At 38.2% G+C, this 25,674-nt stretch overlaps 1 protein-coding gene across 15 annotated transcripts in view; it reads right to left on the minus strand.

Moving 5' to 3' along the window:
- Positions 1–1,153: 1,153 nt before the first annotated feature.
- CELF2 (CUGBP Elav-like family member 2) overlaps positions 1,154–25,674 on the minus strand; it is a 558,673-nt gene continuing 534,152 nt past the window's right edge. For 8 of the 15 annotated variants that reach the window (XM_068670066.1, XM_068670060.1, XM_068670059.1 and 5 more), the window contains 5 exons: positions 20,881–21,000; positions 15,035–15,232; positions 12,138–12,281; positions 6,644–6,815; positions 1,154–5,353 (listed from right to left, as the gene is read on the minus strand). In XM_068670066.1, the coding sequence (XP_068526167.1) occupies positions 6,688–6,815; positions 12,138–12,281; positions 15,035–15,232; positions 20,881–21,000 (590 nt within the window). In that variant the 3' untranslated portion in view covers positions 1,154–5,353; positions 6,644–6,687. Of the gene's footprint in view, positions 5,354–6,643; positions 6,816–12,137; positions 12,282–15,034; positions 15,233–20,868; positions 21,001–25,674 lie in introns of all 15 variants that reach the window. The other 7 variants (XM_068670054.1, XM_068670057.1, XM_068670063.1 and 4 more) reach the window with 3 other exon arrangements.

Consider the following 25,674-nt stretch of genomic DNA (forward strand, 5'->3'; position numbering starts at 1 on the left):
TTTCCCCTCTCCAAATTGTAAGCTTTGTATCTGTGATCAGACAGAGGAGAGAAGAGACTTTTGTAAACCAGAACAACATAGATATTTTTCTTTCGCGGCTTTTATTTCATTGTGGTAGATATGGGGGAGAGCAGAGAGATTCTTGTGAGGAAAAAAAAATTATAGGAAATGGAAAAATAAAACAAAAAAAGCTAAAAGCCAACTCTAGGGGAAAAAAAAAAAAAAAAAAAAAAAAAGTGCTATGGTATTTCTTTTGTCCCTTTTGAGATTTGTGTAATACTATTAGCCAGTGCTGAGAATGATCTGCTTTGTAAACCCACAGCAAAAATATCACCCGTTTGAACAACAGGGGATTTTTTTTGTGTTTCTTTTTCTTTTATTTTCTTACTCTTTTTTTCCCTCTTTTTTTTTTTTTTTTTTTTTTTTTTAATTCTTCCACTGGCTTTAATAGAGTCTCCCTGTGCTCACTTGGATTTTATTTTTAAATTATTATATGTATAACTGCACGTAACAAGCTCATTTACCTGGTAGGCTTTTGCAGGCTCTCATAGCCCTAGTTAAGCTGTGATTAGTTTCTAAGGAGTTTGACTAACACCATATGCCATCAGATTACTGTGCAGTCTGGAAGAAATCCCAAGGCTATATTTTCTTGAATGTTTCATACGCTTCTGCGAAGTAGCGGCAGAGTATTTTTTGAATGACTAGGAAGAATTGATCACCATAATCCGCGTTTTGCAGACTGACTGAAATGTCAGCAAAAATCTTTTCACATGGCTTCTGATTTCTCTGTGTGTTTGTGTGCATAAGCTTTTGCAGTTAGAAGACTAGCAAAAGCTATCTTCCATATGACTTTGCAGGAAACTCATTTAAAATGCTTCCTGCTCAGACAGATTATCCAAGTGATAAGGCATGACTAGGGGGAGGGAGAGAGAAAAAAATATCAAAGAAACCATAACATGTCTAAAATGCACAAATCCTCTTTTGCCCCCCAATCAGATATTCACTTAGGTGGAATCGACTGTATCTTTTGTACACAACCAACAAATAGAGGAAAAAAAAAAAAAAAACAGGAACGTGAAACAGTGAGGTGTGTAGATGTATTACCAACACATAATGACCACCAACAATACAAGACACAAAGTAGAGAGACAAGTATTAGGAAAATGGTTTAATATTGGAGACAGAAGCAAAAAACTGCATCACACAATAACATACGTTACAAAAATAAGTCTGACTGTTTCAACTACACGGTTATGTTCACAATGAGGACAGAAGAATCAGAAAAAACTCTGATCTAAACAGCAAAAAAGCAAACCCCTAACGTTTTAACTAATACATTTATCCACGCAAAGTGACCGAGTACTCCTAATTCTAATTACCTTATTGTGTAACTGCACGATACAGAATAAAAAGTGAAACTTACCGCTTTTGTTAAGACAAAATTCTAAACACTAGATATAAGCAAAGGGAAAAAAAGAAATCAAGCCAAAGTTTTTAATTCTCTAAACAAAACCAACTCTCTTTCTACCATCCAGAAATCAAACTTGAAAATCAGTCATGATCGAGGGGGCCCACGAGAGTAAGCCACAAAAATTTCCATTTGTTTTTAATCTCCAGTATAAAAAGTTCCACTGGTACAAAATGCGTAAGTAAGTACAGTCAGGTTGTAGAAATATGAAAGCCTGCTTTTTTTTTTTTTTTTTTTTTCTTGTTCTTTTTTTTTTTTTTGGCTCAAATTCCATCAAACAACAAAATCCAAATGCATCAATAAAACAGAAACAATACTCAAATGGTCTTACAGTTTCCACTAGATTGCATTAACTTTGGCTTTTCTCAGACAATACTTAAAAACTAGTTTGTAATTCTAAACAAAATGATAGTATTATTAATCTACAAACAACAATTCTCACAGCACAAAAAAAACACAAATACATAGTTTTTTTTTTCTTTTTTTTTTTTTTTGTATGACATTATCCAAAAAGGTAATGAAACTACAGGATATTTTTTCCTTTCGTTAATTAGCACTTAAGATAATAAAAACAGAAACAGTAAAATGATTCCAGAGTAGCACAAGCCAAGGAACTGTAACCCCTATGGTGAAAGAAAGATGAACTTGTTACTCCTTTGAGGACTGCCATTTCATCACAATTAGCTAATTTGTTTGAAAAAAAAGCAACTAGTCTAGTCTTTTGATTAGAATTTTGTAAAGCAATTTCCCTTGTTTTTCTTCCTCTCTTATTAGGCCCTTGCACCCTTGCAGCTTTTTCCTTTCAATATTTTGAAAGAGAACTGGTAGATAATTTGTCTCCAAGGAGGTGTATGTTTGGGTTTTCATTTTTATATTTGATTTAAAAAATAAATAAATTTCAAGATGGACCCATCTCAGTTGCCTGGAAATCCTGAACTGTTCCTCCTCTCCCACTGCTAAGCCAATGTCTTGTGTAGTGTAATTTGGGGCAACCGCTTGGGTCAGCGGCTGATACCAAATTACACTGCCTGATGACCAAAGACATCACCGCTCTCACTGGACTGGTAAACCCGCAGGACACACTAGGGCATCTAAAAAAGCTTTGGAAATTTATACGGTGGGTACAATGAGGATAAATTAGTGAAACAGTCTAAACAATCCAAATGATGATCTCATATTATATATATATGTACATATATATAATATAACGTACGTGAGATGATACTTTGAATATGCAAAATTGCTGCAAGTAGTACAAAATAGCCCTCAAAGGGTGTAGGAAGGCCCCAGCAGTAGTAAAAATGTGAGAAAAGTATAGATCACTTATTTATAAGTGCATGTGCTATAAGAAGGAAACTTTTTTGCATCACTAGAGGCTAGTCCTTTCCATCCCAGGGCTCTACATAAAGAAGCGTTTAAGTTGGGGATGAGAGACAAGAGTGCACCAGCTGATGTTGTTCATATAGGGCTTCATTTTTAATTTTAGGTGGCTTCGAATATAATCAGAAATAGGAAGAAGGTATGGCACTTTATCATCAGTAGCAAGTACTGCTGCTCACACGCATTGGATTGGCAATGAATTTGCTATACCGGTAGCAAAGAACCAAATTTGGTTGTTGGTCACTACGTGTGCGGTAGAAATGCAATCTAATCAGACTTACAAGGCAGTGAAAGGGCTACCAGCATCTCTTTTCTGGTTCCTTACACACAGCTTCCTCCAGCAAACACCCACATCAGTCACATACGTATTCCCATGGACTACTTGTACGAGTAAAGTTACTCCTCTCTATACGAGTGTCTGCAGGAGTAAGCCAATATATTGCCGTTACAGGTAATGGCAGATAACACCAAACATTACAGTGTATGTAAACTTTATCCATAAAAAGTAGTTTAACTGCAGTGCATGCTGAATTTTCACCCAGGAAGATCTAGTGCATCTGATTTAAGCAAAAGTTCATTTATTTAAATTACAAAAATATTTTTTTTCTCCTCAAGATTTTCAAATGGTGGATTTACCACTCCTTTCTGGGAGTGGTTCACACAATAGATAATTAAAGAATTGTTTTATTTTTCTTTTATTTTATTAATACTGAATAGCATATTCCAGCAGCATATTAAAAGCTCTTTAAGAAAAGACAAAATCCCCAAAATCTAAAAAGGAAAACCACAAGTTAATTACTGTTTTAAATAATTTTAGTTATAGATACAGAAGAAATTTAGACAGCAGTAAAATATTTTTGTCCTTCAGATCTGCCCTGTGCATTGTTCTGATTTCAACCATGTATTAAATAAACCACAAAAAACTAAGTATATATATATTTATAGATATAGATATATATATAAAAATAAACAGCAAAATGGTGAATGTATAAAAGGTATTAACACTCAAGACAGCTCTGGGTGGAAAGGGTTAAAAGTTCAAAACTTTCTCACCTTAGAGGTTTCCATACAATATGAAGAAAATACATTGTGAGGTTTGCTTTCACAGCATTGATGTGTGCAGAGTGGTTAAAAAAGTGAAACATGGGCACTTATACAATGTTTTACAAAAAACATCAAAGAGAAATAACAAACAATAACAATTTCAGGCAACAAGACCACAGGATAGCAAGTTAACAAACTTTTTAACCTCTTTTTCTTTAAATATTAGGGATTTATACAAAACACATAATAAAATACCCATGTTATCAAATTACTTCACACAAGAAACACACTGAAGCTCTAGGAAGAAAGTACCTTTGGAATTTGGCACTATAGTTTCACTGATTTTTTTTTCTTTAAAAGAAAAACCGATCACATTTTGCTGAACACAAACACATCTAAATTGTTCACAATAAAAAAATGACATCAATGCGTCACAAGCCAACACAAACTTATTCTGGAATATTTTTTAATTTTTCACATGAAATTCATTTTTTTAAGCAAACAACTTTTTTTTTTTCTTTTTTTTTTTTTGAATCTCGTTTTTGTTCTTGTTCTTCAAGTAAACCAATTTTAAACTTGTCTTTATAAACATAGAACACTTAAGACCATAAGACTCATGATGAAACCACAACTTAATTCACAGAAGCACCAACGTAACACATTTTACAGTAACCTTTCTTCTGTACATTGAAACAGTATAAAATATAGGTAATTTCATGTGCATTAAACCATGGATTGTCTAACTGTGAGTCAGTTCAGCAAAAGGTGACACAAGTAGGTAGCATTTGCCCTAAAACAGGGTAAATATTTTCTTATACTAATCTACAAAAAGTGGTTCTATATATATACTTTAATGAGAAAGTGAGCCACCTAAAATGGCCTTATCAAAAAACTTTACACTGCCTGAAAAATGTAAAAACTATTACAGACCTCTAGAGACTTAAAATCAGACAGTTTTATTTCTCAAACTGTTTTGGAAGTAGTCTGTTAGAAACCAACATTCTGTGCCTCTGGACACATATTGCTATTGTCACCAGTGACCAGGCAGAATGCCAATCCCTGTATAATACTTTCAAGTCTGTTTTTTTTTTTATTTTTTTTTTACGAAATGAAAAAAAAAAATAGAACAAAGGAAAAAAGAAAAACAAAAAAGGAAAGAAAGAAAAAACATTTTGCCACAGGTTGTTTTTAAATCCTATCATTAATTTATCTAATAATAAATTTCAGTCTTGCATGAATGCAGCAATGTTTTTTCACATTGACTTCCCAGAATTCATAGCTAGATGAGGTCACATGCAAATTTCAAAGGTCAAACTAGATCAAAGGTCAGTAGGAGAACCAAATATGATGTGAGGTCAGAAAGACATCAGAAACAATGACGGGACGATGAAACTTTTTTTTTTTTTTGAGACGCCACAGGGACATGCTAGGCAAACGATGGGCTAACGGGCATGGAGATGTCTAGGGAAAAAACAAGGAAGAGGAAAAAAGTTACATAGAATCTATGCAGCACAAACAAAATCACTTTTATGGGTGCAGGAGAAAACTAATGCAAATCTTTTGTCAGTAGAGTCTATGAGCTGTTCACATAATTTGCATTAACTTACAATACTTGTCAACAACAGCACAATGGAACCCCAAAAGAATCCATCTGAAAGGAGTCAGAGAGAATGGATTCGTCTTTGGGGAGAAAAGAGAGGAAAGAACCAGTTTCTACAAATGTAACATAAAGGTACGGGGAGGGAAAAAAAGGTCAGACAACTGAACTTTAAACTAGGTAATGGAAACTACGAACAAAATAACCAGACAAATACAAACAAGAGGATAAAAGCATGAACTGTAAAGGGTGTAGGGTTCAACAGTGAAAAAGCGCCCATTCTTGGCACAATTACTCTAGAGACTACTTCAAAGGATCTAGCTAGCATAGAGAGCTGCTCTTTAGGTATCCAATAAGTTAACAATAGGCAATAAATAACTTCCATTATTTCTGAGGCAGTAAAAATTTTGTATAAAAATAGAAATGCTTTTTACAAATAAAATTTACAGGCCTGTGGCTTTCTTTTTTATTATTATTAAATTTATCTCTCAAGAAACATCAAGTATTGTCACTCATTTTATTTTATTTTTTTTTTTTATTTTAAACCCTGTAGCTTTAGAAACAGATCTCTAAATCTTTTTTACATTAATCCTTTCCAAAAAAACAAGAACTTAAAAAAAAGTGAAATATAAAGACGACCAGTGTAAAATCAGACTAATATATAACAACACATTGTTTTGAACTGAAAAAAAAATCAAATCTTCTCAAAAAACAAGTTGATGTAGTGGAAAGACTTGTTTCAATTTTCTTGTTGCAAAATAAGTGCTTCAACTGGCATGAGGCCATTTTCTTTAACCTATAAACTGCTGGTGCCACCCTGGTAAAATAGGATCCAACCATAGAAAACAACTTTTATTGTGTGCTAATGGCACCAGGGTTCACAGAGTTAAATTGCACATTTTTTTTTTGTGTGTGTGTGTGTTGCTTTGAATTTCAAGACGTTTATTTGTTAAAAAGGAGATAAATTATGCTGCAAAACAAAATACAGTAACACAACTCAGTAATTACTTGGCAAGGAAATGGGAGCCAAGTGTAGTAAGGACAAGTGGGGAAATGGAAGTGGTAACTGTAAAAATAACTGTCTCTTGGTGAAGGTTGGCTATATGTTCTCTCTTAACCCCCCTGCAGAGGACAGGTTTGCTCATGGGACTTACCCTAAGAAAGCTAAAATAAGAGCAGTAAGCATCTGGGGTTAAGATCAGTAAGGTTTGCTGTCATTTTTGGAGCGTTTCAGCTGAACCTTCAAGCGTTTCATGCCAATCTGAAAGCCGTTCATAGCCTGGATAGCAGCTTGTGCAGAGACTGGATTGTCATAGCTAACAAAACCTACGAGACACAGAACGGAGGCGGGAGAGAAAGCGAACTGTAGGTTAGAACAAATTCCAGAAGGCTTTTTGTTAGGATTTTATTATTACTATTTATTTGACACATTTACCTCTCTTTCAATTATTTCTTTGATCACACTCCATAGCCCATTTCCTCGCCCTTTCCCTTTGCCTTCCCTTTTACCTTCATAATATTTCTTTCCTAGCTGGGATGCAGTTGGCCAGTTTTGGTGCAATGCAGTTTCCCAATCTGTTTTTTATCTACCTACCTTAGAGACTGTAGATATTTATTACTGTAACACTTTTCACTGTAATATCTACACATCTCCCAGCCTATTAGGAAGTACTATGAGGCCAGTCTGTACATGTGAAGATGAAACAGAAGACCTGGTTACAGAAACAAAACCCAAACTTGGATGCCTGTACGAGTTTGCGCATCTGAATGTGAGTTCACGTACACTGGTCCTGGGTGATATTAAACAGTCATCTCCTTGGGCCCAGACTGGGACAGTTGCAATATTAATATTTTGTATTTTTACAGCTCCTTCCAGTTCAAGATCTCAAGGTACATTAAATGTTAATTAATTCAGCCTCTTGGTCCCAAAAGGGGTATGCAAGGATCGAAATTAAGCAACATCATAAAGACAATGGCAGGGCTTGATGAGAACTCCAGATCTTCTGCTCCTCAGCTGCAAGCACTAACTAGGGGGATAATGCTTGCTCGGGTAATTCAGAATGGCTGGCCTGGCTCAGCTTTCTTTTCCCCCTGAGACAAAAAAAGCTCTGTTCATAATGGACTCAAATCTCCCTGATTCTGGAAGCTCAAAATTCATTTTCATATCTGGGCCTCCCACTTGTAATTGCAAAGCTCGCCTAACTGCTGCTCTGCCTCTGCTCTGGCTAATTACCACTGCATTCCAGCCTGCTATTATGCATCGGCTTTGAAATGCTCCTTCTCCTTTCCACTTGAATTTGACTTAACACATATCCCTTCACCCTGTTAAAGCATGGCTCCCCCACACTTTGTTTTCAGTACTAACACGGAAGCTGCTTAGCTCCTGTCTTCCACCAGCTTTCTTCATTTGTGCTTAGTGCCTGCATCCTTTTCTGATTCACAACCTCTTTTTGCTGTCATTTTAACCTGCTCTTTTATGGCTCTTGCTTACCTCGCACTGTTGCCCTCTTCCTTCTTCAGTGTCAGAATGATACACTTTGCCCATTGTAAAGAAAAAAGCCTCTTAACAAGTCATTTGGTCCCTGTCTGCCCTCCCTCCTTACAGACCTTCCCTACGGTTCACCTTAAATCGACTTCACCGAACTATTTACTTAAGACTCTTCTCTGACAATTCAGGCTCACTTCTGCTCCTTTCCACTCAAAAAGCCTCTCACTTAAATCTCTGTAGACCTTCTCCCGGCCAAAGCCAATATGCTTGATTCATGCTCTTCTGTGGTTGATTATTCATTACCTCCTTAAGGGATAATAAATATTCCTTCATATCTTCCTTGATTTTAGTAACTTGTCACTTCCTCACTTTCTTCACTTGATCATTTCCTCTGAATATTATCACCATATCCTGAGGAACTTCATCACCCTCTTCCTTTCCTTCCCCTGTCTTCCTGTAGGAGATCTTATCTGTTCACACGACTCCAATCACTGCCTTAGCACTGCACTCCTCTGTCTACTTCCATCAGCTCACAGATCTCAACCTTGAGCTGTAAGATTTCCTCAGGGACAGAAAGAAAAAGCAACCTACCATGAGTTAGAAGGCAGCTATAGCACCTTCCGGGCAGATACTGCATAACCTCCATAAGCTACTCCTACCTACCTCGACAATTCAGCAGTTTCCTTTACAGCCTTCCTAACCTTCACGTTGTTCTCTTGAGTGCATTCTGAATGGTTTTCTACTATGAACCTCTCATCATCTTAGTTCCTTTTTATCTTAGCTAGTCATGGTGACCTGAAAGTTAAGCAACTGATCTAAACTAGTCATCAGGTGGCATCTGTGAATGGTGAATGAAGAGAAGCAAGCGTGCCCTGAGGTGGCTTTTCCACCCACCTCTCTTGTCACCAACTCAGATTCTCCCGTGCTGACAGAAGAACAATTAGCTTAGGCTATGCTTACCTTCCAGGGGATGTAATAAGTCACTTCATTCTATGTCTCTTTAATAGTTTCCTTGACTCAGCCACAAATTCAAACATACATCCTCTGTGCTGCATCAGTGGAATCAGCCTTTATCATTCAATTGTTATCCTGCTTCACAATTTGTCTCTATGCACAGAATGCTCTATCTACATTAGCCTGTTACACTTTCATCTTATCCCTTATCAAGAACCTTCACTTACAAAGCTTGTGAAGGAATATGACATTCTCTCCCTTTATTTGTTTCTGATTGCATCCATTCATCATTTTTTTTGGTCTGAAATTTAAACCGCAGGTTACGTGGGGATGGGATGATGTTTCTTATCAATTTGCAAAGCCCCTGTCATGATGATTCTGATTTTTGTTTTAAATCTCTTGGTACCTCTGTAACCAGGATAAATATTTTTCATCATTTGAGTAGCAAATTTGTTATGAGGCAGACTGTATTTACGCTGGGATGTCACTGGGTCCCCCCTCCCCTGCCTTACTTTACTCTCTCATTTCTGTTATTGTAAGTTTTATGAAAGGCAAGAGAGAAGCTTAAAGAGTGAAACCCTTTGTCTGTGGAATCAACTAGAGCTCATGAGAGCTCATGAAAAAGTATTTCCAGGGGTAGATGGACTGTCCTGTCATCCTCATTACCATTTAATCTCTTGAGCATTCAACTGAGATGGACAAGAAAGCAAATAACACCAAAGCTCATTTTCTGCAAATAAAAGTGATTTTTCATTTTGAGAAGCAGTGTTACATAAAAGCTCATCACTGTGTATCACTACTCTGAGATTGGAACAAATCTTCCCATCCAGATTCAGTCAGCGGACAGCGTTGGACACTCTTTTCACCTTTCTAGTGTTCAATCTCTTTTCATCTGCAATTTGACTTCCAAAAAATCCCAAACCAACCCAGTCCAACAAAAAAAAGAAACAAACCCAGATTGCACCATGAGCAATGAGCATTAGCGGTACCAGTGAGAAATGGGTAATTCAGATGTACTACTGTCTCAGCTTTTGGTGGGAATACAGAGAAAAAAAAAAGAAAGTTTTTTGAAACACAAGTTTGGGGCTGAAACAACAAATAGATGATTCTTGCCAATAAAAGCTGAGGTGATGCATGCAGGGATGTTAAACTAGCAGGATTAATCTTGGCTTTGCCTGTGATTAACAGAATCACACAGGTGCTGTTCACACCTACTGAATCAGAAAATCTCAACTTCCTCTGCCACTGCAGTACTTTTTGTTTTTAAAGCAGAACTCTCTCGACTGCTGGCAGAATACCTGGGGAGGAAGAATGAGAAATTGCAATGTTACTGAAACCTGACTAATGCCAAAAAGACAGAGGACTATTCCATCCATTGGGTGTTGACCCTTCTGTTTCCCCTCAAACAAGATAACCTCAGTTCATCATTCTAAGGTAGGTATTTGTGTCCTGTAAACCCAGAGAAATGTGTAGGTAGGTAATCGAACAGTAAAAGGAAACCCACAAAAAACAAGTGTGGGAAGCGAGTTGATGAATTGAGCCGCCTGCCCAAACTAATCTACATTTTTTTCAGTAGTGATCACAATTGCTGCATTTCGATTAACACAGCTTGATTTGACATTTCATCAAGGTTCCTGGAGACCTCAACAGTGATTTTGTCACCCCAACACACTAACTGAACTGGCTCCAGATCAATAGGGAGTCCTTTTCAATTCCAGTTTTCAAATTTGCTACAGCCTCAGGGACTGTTTTAACACATTGCAGAAACATGCTGTACTGTATTAGTCTAAATATGAGCAATTTTTTTGTAAAGCTTAAACAGGGCCTAAAAAATAAAGAAAAATGCAGAAAGAATATCACACGCTATCTGCAAAGTGAATTAAATTTCCAGGTGTACTACGGGCTTGTCAGGTGCAATAGACACAGATTGTGGTATGGCTTGAATTCCTGTGCAGTAGGTATTTCTGAGTAGCCTGATAGATGCTGCTCTTGGTTGGGTACTGTCTGTTTAGATAAATTCATCTCTTTTAAAATGGGTTAAAGCCCAATAGCTGTTCCTGAATGGACCTCATGTAGACAAACACTGAGACAGACACATTTGAACAAAACCTAGATTAAAAAAAAAATAAAAAAGTAATGATATGCAAGCTAAGAAACATGTATTATGGTTAATGGGGACACTTGAAAATTAAGTGATGGTGCTGTGCAAAGAGCAACATTTGTCAGTACAAAAAAGTTTTGGAAACTAAAGGGATTGTCTCGACTGGTTACTAATTTGTCATACATACAGCTGCTTTCCTTTACTCTGGGAAAGAGTTGTCATTTCGCTGGAAGCCCCAGTATTTTAGGTCAAACCTTACAAAACTTTTCTTTAAGAGATTCTGTCCTCCAAGACCCTTCTCATGTCTTGCATTAAAACCACAGTCATTAGACCAACGATCTAACAGGTTGCCACTCAGTCACCTTCTGTTTTCCTCTCTGTTGAGGCACTGAACTGGTGCACCTATGTCATTCAAAGGACATCAGCCTATCTGACCAACCCTAGAAATTGTTTTATACCAACATATCATCTTCTCCTCTGCTGCCATCTAGTTTTCTGACAGCCTAAAGCATTGCCTGGAAAACTTGACATTGACACTCCCCTCATCCCCACCCTAAGGTAAGGGGAGATGCTACCTTTCATAATGTATTGGAGCTTGCCTGCCGCAGCTCTAGCTGCATATCTAGACATCAACTGTCTGTAAAACGTTCTGAACTACATGTACACACCATTCAAACGCTAATTGCACAATCTTGTACTTAATTCAGAAGAAAGAAATTCCTGTAATGTAGAAGTAATGGGTTAAACATAGAGCATTTTTAAGTGGCTCAGCTATACAATAGAGAATAATTAGGTATCCATAATAAGGCAGCTTAATAGTATACTAAATGACATTCCCCCACATAGGGTGTAATTAGTTTCATGTACTTGACACATTCATGCGAGATGTCAGACTGGAAGATTATTATTGTTTTTTCACAGCCAATTTTTAGTTAGAACTAGTTTGCCTGTGCATCCTTCCTCTCATTTGAGGATTAAGAGTCCATTATTTTGGGAATGAAATTCCAGTATGACATTTCTCACACTGCTGTTAATTTTCTTTCCTGACCCCTTTTCAGAGTGGTGCATGTGGTTTTTACTATTTGATTTATTAAATTTGACATACCAAAGCACTTGCTCAGATTGGTCTGTTTGTCAATGAAGACTTTAGCAGAGATAACATTTCCAAAAGGCATGAACATCTGCAGAATGTCCTGGTCTCCAAACTCCTGGGGGAGGTGGTAAATAAAGAGGTTTGCCCCTTCTGGACCTTTAGGAAAACAAAACAAAACAAAAGTCTGAAAACAGCTATTACAAGAGCTACGTTTAATCTATTTTCCCATAATACTTACTGAAGGTGATGGTCAGAAAGCATTTCACTTTCCAACTTTGAAGGAAGAACAGTAAGTGGATCATCAAAGGAACAGAGCTGAAATGCAGCTCTTTAGAGTATCCTATCTTGCAAAGTGTTCACTTGATACCTCTTCTACAAAAGAAGTTAAACTGCAGCCTCTTTCTTCAATTTACACAAGTGTCTTTCAGGATAATTAAGGTTAGGAAAACAGGTACACAATGTATTACTCTCTCACAACACCCCAAGATCTGCCCAAAGAGCCCCCTGCTGCCTCAAACACCTGCATGGGTTTGCTGGCTTAATTTTAGTTGCAGGAATTTAGAGAAATGCAGTGAGCTGAGCTCAGATTTGAGCATCACAGATAAAAGGGCAGGAGCTTGGTGGGGATGGGAATAAAAAGGGTAAGACAAAGCAAACTTTTTGACTTGGAAATCAGCAGAATCAGAGAGAGAAAGATACTAAGAAAAAAACAACGTGTGGACTCATTTCAGAAAGCATACTCTTTTTAAATATGAATTCCCCAGAGAAAGCTCTGTCTCCCAGAGAAACTTTGTAAAATAACTACTTTTTAAAAGTTCAAAATAATTTTTTTGGGTTGAAATTAAAGTGGCTTTACATCAATTTGAGTTTGAAAAGAAAGGGGCAAACTTGGAGCTACTTTGAATATTTTTCTTAGAGCCTAAATTTGAGATACACATTATAGTGCTATTTGCTTAAACACGCCCCCCCAGCAATAATTTTTTTTTTTTTTTTAATCCCAGCTCAATTTTTCCCTTGCAGTAACATACTGGAAGTAAGCCATGAATGTCTAAAAGAATATGATCTATGATGGAACCAGACGTGTGGCCTTCCCACACAGACACCAGGAGCACAATCAGTACACAAAGAGAACAAAAATTTCTGGTAAAAACACATCTAGAGTAACATGCTTGAGTATTCCCCTGTGTAAAGGAACCTGTGTGTATCTCAGATGTGATGTCTGTGGTTTTCTGGATTGGAAAGGAAAGCATACCAGATTTATGGACACCTCCTGCAAGAATCACAAAGCCTCACCTCTCTTGTAACCAGCCTGGCTACCCTCTCTCAGCCTGAAAGAAAGGGCTGCAATGTTTGCCCAGCACAGGGGATAAAAGGCTTGGAAAAAAAATGTTTTTCAAAGAAACATTTTTTTGAGAAAAAAAAAAAGAAAAAAAATCATCACCTGGAACTTATTTCTTCTTTCTGCCAATAAACTATCCTTTCCAGAAAACAAAATTTCTTAAAATAGTAAGCAAAACTTACTTAACAATAGTTTACAGCATATGCATGAGGCAGTTCACTAAGCTTCAGCATTTAATATTGATATAGTATTTTTCTTTGGTACTTGGTTATCGTCAACCACTGCAGACTCTTCACCATGCCATCAGAAATCATGTTAAGAAACAAAAAATAGTCATCAGTATTTAAAGATAGAATTTATTCACCCTAACATAACCCCTTACTAACAGAAACAAAGACATATAAAAGGCTGTGTTTTAAAAAAGACACTGCCAATTCTTAAAATAAAAAAATAAGTTTTCACTTGATATGAACTGAAAAAAATAGTTAAAAAAAATCAAACTGAATATGCACAATGACACCAGATAAACAATTTGGTTTTGGTGTCAGTCTGTTGTCACTGACTGAGTGAGTGAGATGAAAGATAAAAGCAGAGAACACACAAAATTAAAAAAAAAAAAAAAGCTGATTGAAAAAAATCATTTCATTTAATATAATCTGAGCTTTTAGAGGTAAACGATGTAACAAATTTAGAGAAAATAAACATTTAAACTCCACAGTGTCCCTGTATAATACCCAGCTATGGGAATGCCAAATTTGTCTTCATAGGAAACACCACATCCCATAGCAGTGCATGATACTATATTAAAAGAGGGTAAAAATCTTTCTCTTGAGGATATTACACTAGGTTTATTTCCAAAGCTTATTCCTGGCAAGTGTAGTAGTGACAACATAGATACAATCTTAGAAAGCATGCAATATTCTCCTGTCCTCCTAGAATTAGCTGGAATTTAGGATGAGAGAAGGGAAAGCAGTAAACAGAAATGAAACCCCAAAATGCCTGGGAAGCATACAAGGGAATGGGAGAGGGGAAAAAAGGTAACCTCATTTTACTAAATATTTACTAGATTTCCTTTTTTCTTAGCAGCAACTTCTCGAGGTTTGTTTTGCTCTACTGGCGCAGGGAGAGGGGCAAACCCTTTGTTGTTCCCCTGCAAAACCCAGAATTGAGCAAAGAATCACTCAATGCAAAGCCAGGTCTTGTCATTGACTCAAAAACTTAAACCTAATCAGATTAACTCCATCATCATGGAAAATGGAAACCATTAAAGCGTGTGAAAGATGGTCACCCATAACGGGATGCGTTTTGCTACTGGTGCTTTTTTGCACAGCGGTGCTTTTATACCACAAAGAACGGTCAGGAAGGTATGGCTGGAAGGAGAGATGGTAAAAAAAAGTGATTTACAGTAGAGGTTGAAAAAATGAAAACCACCAATCAGGGCAGGAGAAAACATAAACATCAAAGATGAGGCTACTCGATGTCCTTCGCTGAGCCTCTGTGAAGAAACAGACCCAAAACATGGCTCTCGCTTGGCCGAGCGTTGCTTATCCTGAGAAGGGCGAGTGCTTACCTTCCTTCTGGCTGCCTGCGGCGCTTTGCTGCTGCAACAAGCTCTGGCTGTACAAGGTGGGCAGCGCGGCCGCAGCGTACTGCTGGATTCCTGAGTAGGCCTGGGTGAGTGCGTCCATCGTGCCGGCTGTACCGTTCGTCAAGCCTGTTGCGCCGAGTCCTCCGTTCAGGGCCGCCATACCTGAGAGCATTTGAGCAACTTTACAAAAAACCCAACAATAGAGAAAAGAAATTGCACTTGTTCATTAGTGCTTTCCGAAAGTTGTTGGTATTATATTGACACTGACAACGACGGCAGTGCATGCAGCTCGGCGCGTCACCAAATGGGACTGAAAACAAAGAAACACGACTCTGGCGTCAGGATCACTTCAGCACAACGGTTGCACAGTCAAACGGACTCGCATGCAGCCTGCTACTGGCAAGTACTACAGCTCGGTGCTCCCCAAACCCTCTCTGCCCACTGTCCTCAACACCTGTGCTTTTGCTGGGGGCATCCAAGGCTGGGAGAGCAGGACCCCCCAGCCTCCATCCTTGCAATCTGGCCACTTGGGAAAGAGCATTCTGTGAGAAAACCCGCTCTCTCTGGCCAGGTCTTTATCAGCAGGACATGACCACATGGTATCAGAGATGTTTTGCTTGTGTGGGGTCAGCAGAGAACCCCTATTAACAGCTTTTTGGAATAACACTCCGTACAGGGATGGGTTTTGTCCCTTGGGTTTGCGGTAGGAAGATGGACTGTGATGCTGTGTGCTTCCATCCTCCTCCTCCAGCTATTCCTGTGAGGACAGATGGATGAACAGCAGCACATCTGGAGTGACTGCAAGTGCTTCATCCAAACCAGGCATCTTTCATGAAGAAACAAGAGCATTTGGTTCTAGCAATGTGTTCCTTTACTCCTCACTGGAAGCAGAGTCGCTTTATTATTATTTTTTCCTTAAAGCAATTCTACATCCTGATAAATAACAGATTAATTTGACTGGGATGACCACCAAGGAAGAAGTTTCAGACAGGCTTGCTAGCTGTGCATAAAATGGCATCCCTTACCCATGCAAATAGTGCAGTCTGCAAAAGAATTTTGACAAACTCCTGGACTACATACAGCCTCTCTCCATTACTTCTCTGCATCCTTATGGCTCCTAAGTGAGCCACATAAAAATGAACGATGTTAACTCTTTTTTTTTTTTTTTTTTTTTTTCCCCAGAAATTCCAGAAAAAGTGAAATTTCCCATTACAGTTACCTTGGTAGTCATGGGGAGCAGGAATCAGAGACCTCATCGCCCACACCTCTGACTAATGTCAGGAGAGTAAGTGCTCAGCAGGACAGAGAGGCCACATTTCATGCCCAACCAGCTATCCTGTGCTCATATTTTTTAGGTGAACAGCTCACAAACAACTTAATTGGGCTTAATCAGCCCCCTCAAGGTACAGGAAAGCAGTCACCAGAAAAAGGGGGCATCTGGAACCACCTGTGACCATTTCTTACACATTGACTGTGCAGAGTTTCTGTTGGCAAAAGGATGGGTGAAAAAGTGACTGGTAGAGTTGTATGTGGTCCCCAATAACTAGGAATATCGAAAAGAAAGAGAGAGCTCAATTTCAGACCAATAATAAAGGGGTTATGTGGAATTGAAGAAAAGTGAGGAAATCAAGCAGAGAACACTTCATAGTGAATTAACAATGAAATCTATTAGACTGGGAAATGGTCTTCTTCAAGGAAAGTAGCATAAACCTTATCACATGAGTAATTTAGTGGTAGAAAAGATACTGGAGGGAATTATACTGCATTGACAGAGGAGGATAAAGATACTGACCTACTAGTTTTCTTCCATCTCTTATGTAGATTCAGAAAGTGTATTCCTGTGAGTCTCTGATAATCAGGACAATTGCTCAAGTGGCACCTTTCTGGCTCCACCAGACTCTGTGCCAATTAAGAGAATTGTACTGCATAAATTATACCTTTTGATATTACTATAATTTGTGTGACTAAACACTTGACAGAAATGTGATATTCTTAGCCTTTGCTTAATAAAATGTCTTGCACTTTGAAGATTTCTCTTTCCCATCCACCCCACTTCAGAACTTTGCTGTATCCTGATAGGAGATACTGGCTGCCATGTCTTTGAACAAAAACCTCTGTCAGAGCAGAGCCAGCTATTTCTTGTCTAATGGTTCCAGATGTAAAACAAAACCTGCAAGCCAATATAGTTTGTGAAGCATCTTACAGCTAAAGGACAGGACATTTTGAAAATGGAAATTCAAACTGATGGTATAAAGCAGTAATTTGGTGCTGAGCCTGACCTTAACCTACTCTGATGTTTCTGTACTGAGGTTTGTGTCATCGCTTGCACGTGTACGCACAGCATTGACTGAAGTAAAGGCTCTTGATAAAACAACTTGTATCTCTCCCTTTATTATAGTGTTGAAATAACCTGATAATAGAGGAAGTATTAGGATAACACGTTATCTTTTGTGAGTCATCAGCCTATTAGATAAACATGCTTTGTGTTGCTGTGGGCAGCATCCTCCCCCTTCTTTCGCCTAGAATCAATAGCCCCTTCCCACTAAATGATTTCAGATCAGCCAACAGATAGCCTCAGCTCACCTCACTGCCTCCGGGAAGGGCACTGCTATGGCTACCACAGAGCATGTGTCTAAATATGCCTCCTTCCTGAGCAAAACAGATCTGCAGAAAGGTGTCAGCATTTCTCCTTTTCTCCTTTTCTTTTTTTTTTTTTTGATTTTTTTTATTTTATTTTTATGAAATATGCAAGATCCAGCTTCAGTTACACATCTTTGTATTTTTTCAACCAATGCACCTCACTCTGATATTGAACTTTGATCTTTTACTCACTTTTGTGAAATAATTGTTTGGAGTTTCTCATCTGTGGCCTTCTACTTTTCCGAGTTACATAATACAGATGAGACAATGCTTGGCAAGTCCAAAGGTCTCTGAAAGTGCCTTCCATGCACCTTCAAATCTGTCATGAACAGTTTTATCTCCATTTTACAGATGTAAATATGGGGGTAAAAAGGCTAAGTGACTGCCCTAGTTTCACATACAACTACTGTGTCATAGCTGTCCAGTATCCTAATTTCATGGTTTTCCTTCTTAATTACAAAGAAACTCTTCTACCCTCTTTATTATTTTTTCCTCATTATTCATAATTCTTTTTGTAATTTACTTCATTTAAATTTACTTGCCCCAATGGAGACAGACTAATGTTTTGTCATTTACGGTCTTAGATGCTTCAAGTACAAATAAAGATGACTGGTTGAATCCCAGTATGTACAACTGCTGCCAAACCCTTGGAGACAGTTGACTTACCAGATTTCACTTTACAGTATAAGGTCTCCAGACATGTTTCTACAATGCTTCTCTCTACAATGAGAATGCTATTAGTTTCCAGAACCCAGTTTATTTTTCCCAGACACAGCCAGGATCCAGAAAGCAGACTAAGTCTCCTAGTGAGCTCAGCCTGGAGGACATTCTCCCTGTGAATCTCACATACTTGGACATGATTTCAACAGAATACCTCCTCCAAAACCCTTGCGTAAATCAATGCCTAAGCCCAGTGTCACCTCCTGATGTATTTCGGGGTGATGCTCAGCATGGCTGGTGCTTTGGATCATTCTTGTTAATTCCCCAGCTGGAAGCATGTCACTCAATTCCAGCCTTTCTGCACAATTACTCCAGGAACTTTCATGACAAAATAATGTTTGAATGCTTTTACTGGAGTGTTTGTGACCACAGCATACTGTGAAACGTCAAATCCATTGAACTTGAGGTTTACCGAAGGCAGGCTCCTGGAGAGGTCTGAGTGTGAACAACTGGATCAGAAATAGTCACTAGGAAAAGCACTGGCTCATCATTAAAATAGACAGGGGAGGTTGTTTACACTGGAACAATGATTTGCTATCATTAGCATCACGAACAACTGAAGTTGATAATCAGGGTCCTCCTTCGGAGAGGAATAGGTGCCACAATGCAGCATACGAGGAAGCAGTTTCTACTCTTTAGACCCCTCTCATATATGTACATACTTGTGCATATACATAGACATATCCACATATATTTTTAAGTATGTGTGCTATATACATAGAGATATTCTAGGCACATACACACTCTGCACCCATAAAAACATCCATGAAGAAGATTTGGAACTGAAGCCATTGTTAGTACAAGTCCATGGAAGTAAAGGTGGCTTATAACAAGCCTGAATTTGGTACCAGGTTGTGAATACATCATTAATACTTCAAATGGCACATGCAGGTAAGTTTGCACAAACAACACCTGAAAATACTTCTTGAGGAAATGTAAACTGTGTTTGCAGCCTAGCAATAAATGTTAAAAGGAACGCAAAAGAAGGATTCCCACGCAAAGTTAAGAGCTCATAGGTGATTCATTCTTGATGTTGATGAAGGGAATGTTATCTTGGAGTGCTCCAGTGTGCCTGGGTTCTTAGTACTTGTGGGAGGGAAGCAGTGGGATGCCGTATGCCGCACTTGATATTGTGACCTCTTATAAACCATGTAAAGGATAATGACTGTTTATCAGGGGAAGGACATTTAATGTTTTCTTACTTACGGCAGTGTAGCCCTCTTACTAAGAGAGCTCATGAGAGTAGATAAGTTAGCTTTTCATGCATGCCATTTTCAGTGGCATGCTGTAATGAGTTAGAAACAGATAAGAAACATTGGCCTTTTTAGGGCCTAATGTGCTTACTTTTCTTAAATTGTTCTTAAGCCATATTTACCGTGAGGTTGTTTGCTTGTGTGAAATATGCATGTCCTTGCCAGAAGCAAGACCTGTTTTACACAAGGCCCCATGCAACCACTCATCATTGCTACATGGACAGCCATCAGCCCCCTTCCTTCCCAACTCCCAACAATGACAACCAGAGATCACAGAACAAAAAGATTGGGTGAGCAGCCAAGTAACAGTGACAAAAAGGACATCATGCAGAGCATCAGAGTGAGCAAGTGGTACTGAGGAGGACATCCATTCCTGGGGGTACATTATGATGGGTCATGGACTGACTGGTAATGACTAAGTAGATTCCTTGCATTGCTGAAGGAAATGCAAGGAACAACAGCAGCTAAAAGAAGGGAGGGGAAAAATGCAGCTGGACCAATCTCTTCCATTTCAGGCAAAGGTGAAGTCATCATAGCAGAAACAATAAAAAATAAATTCTTCAGGAAAATCTTGACCAAGGCTGAGAATGAGGAAGAATGTTCTATCAGCTATTGCCATCTACTTAGGGGATGTCAGGGTTTAAGATGTATTAGGATAGATGCCCATGCTCTGGTATTACAGCTGACTGACCGCACCATTCTCTTATACTTCCAAATTAAAGGCCAAAAATTTGCCTTCATTTTAAAAGCAAGTATGCTGCTCTTAAGTCAATTTGATAATTCCTACAGACATTTTAATAGAACTATGTCTACGGCAAACATGCCTCTCTTACCATGACATTTCTGAATGAGGTTTTGTGTGTTGAGATGATATACCTGTTTTCAGACTCCCAAAATGAAAAAGGAGCCTCTCCTATAACATAGGTAACCAGACACCCTGCTGATATTTCTTTTACCTTCCATTTGCCCTGCAAGAATAGGAGTCTTTTTGCAGGGACCCAAAAGACTTCACTTTGCAGAGCAAACTATGTGAAACTTTATTAAAGACTCCAGAACTGCATATGTACCATGAATGGAACTAGATCAACTTGACCCCCTTATTTTACATATAGATTAAAAATAATTGTATCATCATTTTACAATTGGTAGTTTTTGTGAAATGATTATTGGGAAAGGCTGTCCACCACAGCAATAAATACTCACTGTTTACGGTACCTGCTAGTGCATTAATATTATTCAGTCCAACAGTGGCTCCTGCCAGTCCTTGGAGAGTACCCAGAGAAGTCAAAGAATTCATGGCCGCACCAGCTGTGGAATTAGCAGTTGATGCAGCCACTAAAATGAAAAAAAAAAGAAGCCAAAATTAAGGCCATATTTTAGTTATTTTAGTTGATCACAAAACCACTTACAATAATTTTGAGAGCAACAACAGGGTTACTTGCAAGAAAGAAAGAAAAAAATATCAGTCCAATAGACCAACCTTGCTCAAAAAAATATTACTAGTATGGAAAATTAATGGAAAGTGATGAGTCTTGCACAGAAAAGACTGGATGACAGAATTTAGCACTATGGTATTTGCAAACATAATGCAGAAACAGTAAGATTGAGAACAGTCACTTTCTCAAAAGTTTGTCAATCAGTCTAGCATTCCAGAGTGATCAGCTAGCTGGCTGAGATATTGCCACCTTTTAATAACCATCTTTAAAAATATAGTATTATTCATAATAGTTTTGCTGCCATACAACACGCTTTTCGCTGTAGGCCTCTTAAGTGAAATCTGAATTATTCTGTAAGATACTACCCTCTTATTATGGCTATAGGGAACCATATGAACACTACTTAGAGGCCTGAAGTTTACAAAAAGAAGAATTACATGCCAAATACAAAATGTAACTACTACCCAACTTATTGTAGGCTTTTAGGCTGGTCTACGTACGCAACTAGCCATGTGTATGACCGCACAAATGGTATTGTATACACTTCCAAAAGCTGTGCCAGAGGGGTATTGAAGCTCAGGTGGATGACAGGTCTTTGCTGCTATGATGCTGAGGGACTGCTGATGGTGGGTGAGATGAATCCATCTAAAACTGTACGGTTAGGAAGAGAAAGATACTTGTTCTCTTGTCACAGAAAAGTAGTAAGGCACCTCAGAAATGCCTAGCATTTAGGATAGGTTGGATGAACAAGAATTGTGTGTTTCACCCACAGAGGAGCTTTGAATAACCAGTGTGGATTAAAAATTTAACCTACAGGTTGGTAAAGTTATACCATGTGAATCATACTCATAAAAGCTGTGGAAACATTTAGGTATTTAGCTTGTATCCAGAGCCCTACTTTAGTGTATCAATCATAAATACTTTCTTTCTTTTCCCTTTAAAAATTGCTTTTTCTACTGAAAAGTGAACATTTGAAATCAGTGTTCTGTTGATCATTTACTGGAGGCATGTCATGTCTACACCATATTTTTTTGTTCCTGCCCATTATGTAGCTGTGAAATGGTTAAGACCACTTTTATCTTGATGTTCTTTTGGGCTGTTGAACACACCAGATTGCCCAGCATGCCCTCAAGAAAGTGAAGTCACTACAGTGTTCAGCATCCAGTAAGGAAAGTAGAAAGCTAATTTTTAAAACTCTGTAGTTAAACCTCAAAGGTCTAATCTACAAAGCCACCCACCTTTACAACCTCAAGACCCACCAAAGACAAGCCTTTCCTCTTACTGTGCCTCAAAGTCCAAAGGACTCTCTTGGATGAGGAGAGATTTCCAGACTCTGAAAGATTCCTTGTCCCCACTTTCACCACATCTGCAATGTTAACTTGAGTTATTTTAAATGTTGCAGATAGAAGAAGCTTTGATTATTCAATCTCTCTCTGCAAGGCAATAAGCCAATAATGTTTTTGGTTAAAAAAAAAAAAAAAAGGTAATCCAAGAAAGAAGTAAAAAATAAAACACTTTGTCAGATAATGTGAACACCAGCAGAGAATAAAGAAAAAAAATCAAAGGGAATGAATGTCAGTGAATTCCCTGTGACCAACATGGTTCTGTGTTTCTGTTCAAGTTCATTAGCAGATCATTTAAATGAAGTACATAAACCTCAAATCTGAAGGATCTGATTGGTTATGACTAGGCTGAATCCCATCCATGTCTGTTTCAGAGGATTATTATCGTTTTCTCTTGAGGAAACACATATATTTAAGAAATGAGAGAAATGGGGGCTAGCAAATTGTTTGCCTGAAATTACATTAAAGCTCTTGGGGGCAAATAACTCCTGTGAATGAGAGCCATACGCTTATGGATTGTCAACACATCTGTTGGAGAAGGCAGAAAAATCTGATTAAAACCTTCCCTCTTGCTCAGCCCACAGAGCACATCACAGAGGCTCTTATCATGGTCTCATTGCTCAAACACATGCTTTGGGGATGGCCAATATCTGGGGCCAACATCTCTTTTTTTTCTTTTATTCTTTTCAAGTTTCTCTATTCCATCAGACAAACACAGAGCAGGTGCCTCAGTGATTCTCCCATTTGAAGTTGCAATGCAGATTATTTAGCTTCCCTAAATAATGACTTGGCACATAATCAATGTAAAATACTCGTTGGAGAACTGAAGAACCTCAGAAATCAGAGTTTTGTTGTTGCGGCTATTTCTTCTGCTTAGCAGCTATCTGTCTCACAGATCCACTGGGACAATGTTTTTTCCTGTTTGGCTTATTATTTCTTTGAGGAAAAAGAAACTGAACAAATTGTGTGGTTTCCATTATCTTATTGAACATGGGCTGAGCAGAAATGAAAGGAGCTCTTTTCATTAGGGCACTTGTAAGCGATGGATCCAGCACCTTGCTGAATGAGGTATCCTGAGAGATTCGACACCAGTTACCTTCTCCTCTTTGACTGCATCCTGTGCATATGAAATGAAGATGAAGACAGTGATGAGCTAAAACATTATCATGAAGGGAGCCATAAGAAGACCAAGATTTAGAGAGAGATGAAAATCTGTCACAAAATGCTGCATAAAATCAATAGATGAAGCAATGGTATTCCTTGTCCCCCAGAAACTTATAGGGAGATGAAACGAAGTCTTCAAGACTTTGAAAGTCTTACAAGACACATGTGGAGACTTAAGACAGCTGAAAGTTTTTACCTCATGAACTCCCAGAATATTTTGAAATTCATCTAAAGACAAGAACTATGCTTTCTCTGTCTTTTGTTCTTTCCTAGTTTCTTTCAACTAAAAAGTTGTAATGTATACGGAAAGAAATGGGAAAAAAAAAGAAAAATCACATGCCTTGTGGTAACAGTAGATGACTGCACTACTTTGGGGGAACTTGGATATCTTTCTCATGTCAGCAAAGCTCTTGGGCTCCACAACTGCCCAGAGTAATGGCAAAGGAAGTATAACGCACTGTCTGAACAGTGTTATTCTGTATTTATGGCTTTTAGTTGACCAGATGACAAAAATACATTGGATACCTACAGCATTTATAAATTGTTTTTACCAGGGTCCCCTGCCACCATATAAATTAAAATAAAACATTTCACAACTCCCTCCATCCTCAACACCAGAACGTTACTGTTCTGAATTGAATCATTTCATAGTTGTGCTTAATAAACAGTAGACATCTGTCTCCAGGTATGTAGACAGCTTGATGTGTGGACATGTAGTGCTGCTAGGAATCACCCTCTTTGTGCTACTGGTGCACCAGCATTTGGTGGAAAACACACACAAAAAAGTGCAAATGACTTAGACTTCTGGAGTCACTCCATATGGCACACCTTGAACCCACAACATCTGGTATATTATTTTTCTCTTTATGTTGGAAATTTTATACTTGTCTCCTTAAAACATATATATGTCAGAGACTCGGTACGTTTCTGGGGCAGCATTAACTGAATTACCTGATATGGAAGCTAGGGGGAGAGATTCTGCAGAATGGACTCCAGCCTGATGAATACTGGCTGAATATACAATACTCTGAGAAGAACAGAGCTGCTCTGTATCTGTTGCACCTATCACTCCCTCATAATTTTAAGCCCTGGATAAACATCAGAACATGATGGATAGTGTTTTGTCTGCTCGAACGAACTTTTTCCTCTCTAATATCAGTCACTGGAATAAGCCAACAGCTTTCTCAAAGTCTCTAACTGTTGCTCAATCAGAGACTGTTTGCCCTAATGAAGGAGTTATGAGGTTGAATCCTTTGGCCATTGTAAGAGCTCAGGCAAGATGTTCATCATATTCCCGTGTGACCCTTAAATTCTATTAATACATGAAAATAATATAACAGTATTGGAAAAAGAAGTCAGTTTAGACTTGTAAGAGTAAGGAGTTGTCCTGTGACCCATAGAAAAATATGCAGTTTCTTGCAGATATGCTGTGTGCTGGTCACCTGTTGTCTTCTCCAACCAGGACACATAGAGAAACTTTACAGAACACTGTAGTATCTTCAACTGTGAAAGGTGAGAAGCTTAAAAATGTATATTTAACTATTAGAGACTGAAGATCCTTCTTCACTGTTTCCTCTGTACCCAATTTTCTGTGTCAGTCTCACAACTACTTCCCTCTTTTTTCTTCCAAAGTACTCAACTTCACTTTAATAAATAGCCAGACATCCCCAAATAATGTAAATAATGTTATTAAGAAGCTGAGAAATGGAGGAGGGCATGCCGCAGCCCTTCTCCCTAACACCCCAAATCCCTCCCGATCCCAGCCATTTGATCTTCCCATGCTTCCTCCCTTTAATTGATGAAATTTTTGCTGCAAGACTCATTATGAAAAAAAAGACTTGGCCTTTGGTTAATATATTCTTTAACAGATCTCTCTTTGATATAGGAAACATATTTTGATTTGGAGTGGATGCTGTACACAGTATATATATATTTGTATTTAACTACCACTGTTGCTTTCATGGACATTTTTTAAGGCTGGAAATAGATTTTCATCTATTCTCATCAACATTTTAATTTCTGCATGTAACAGGTTACAGCACCTTCTATATCTGTTTTTTTTTTTT

The sequence above is a fragment of the Anas acuta genome, chromosome 1 (assembly GCF_963932015.1).
Source record: "Anas acuta chromosome 1, bAnaAcu1.1, whole genome shotgun sequence".
NCBI classification, from domain to species: domain Eukaryota; kingdom Metazoa; phylum Chordata; class Aves; order Anseriformes; family Anatidae; genus Anas; species Anas acuta.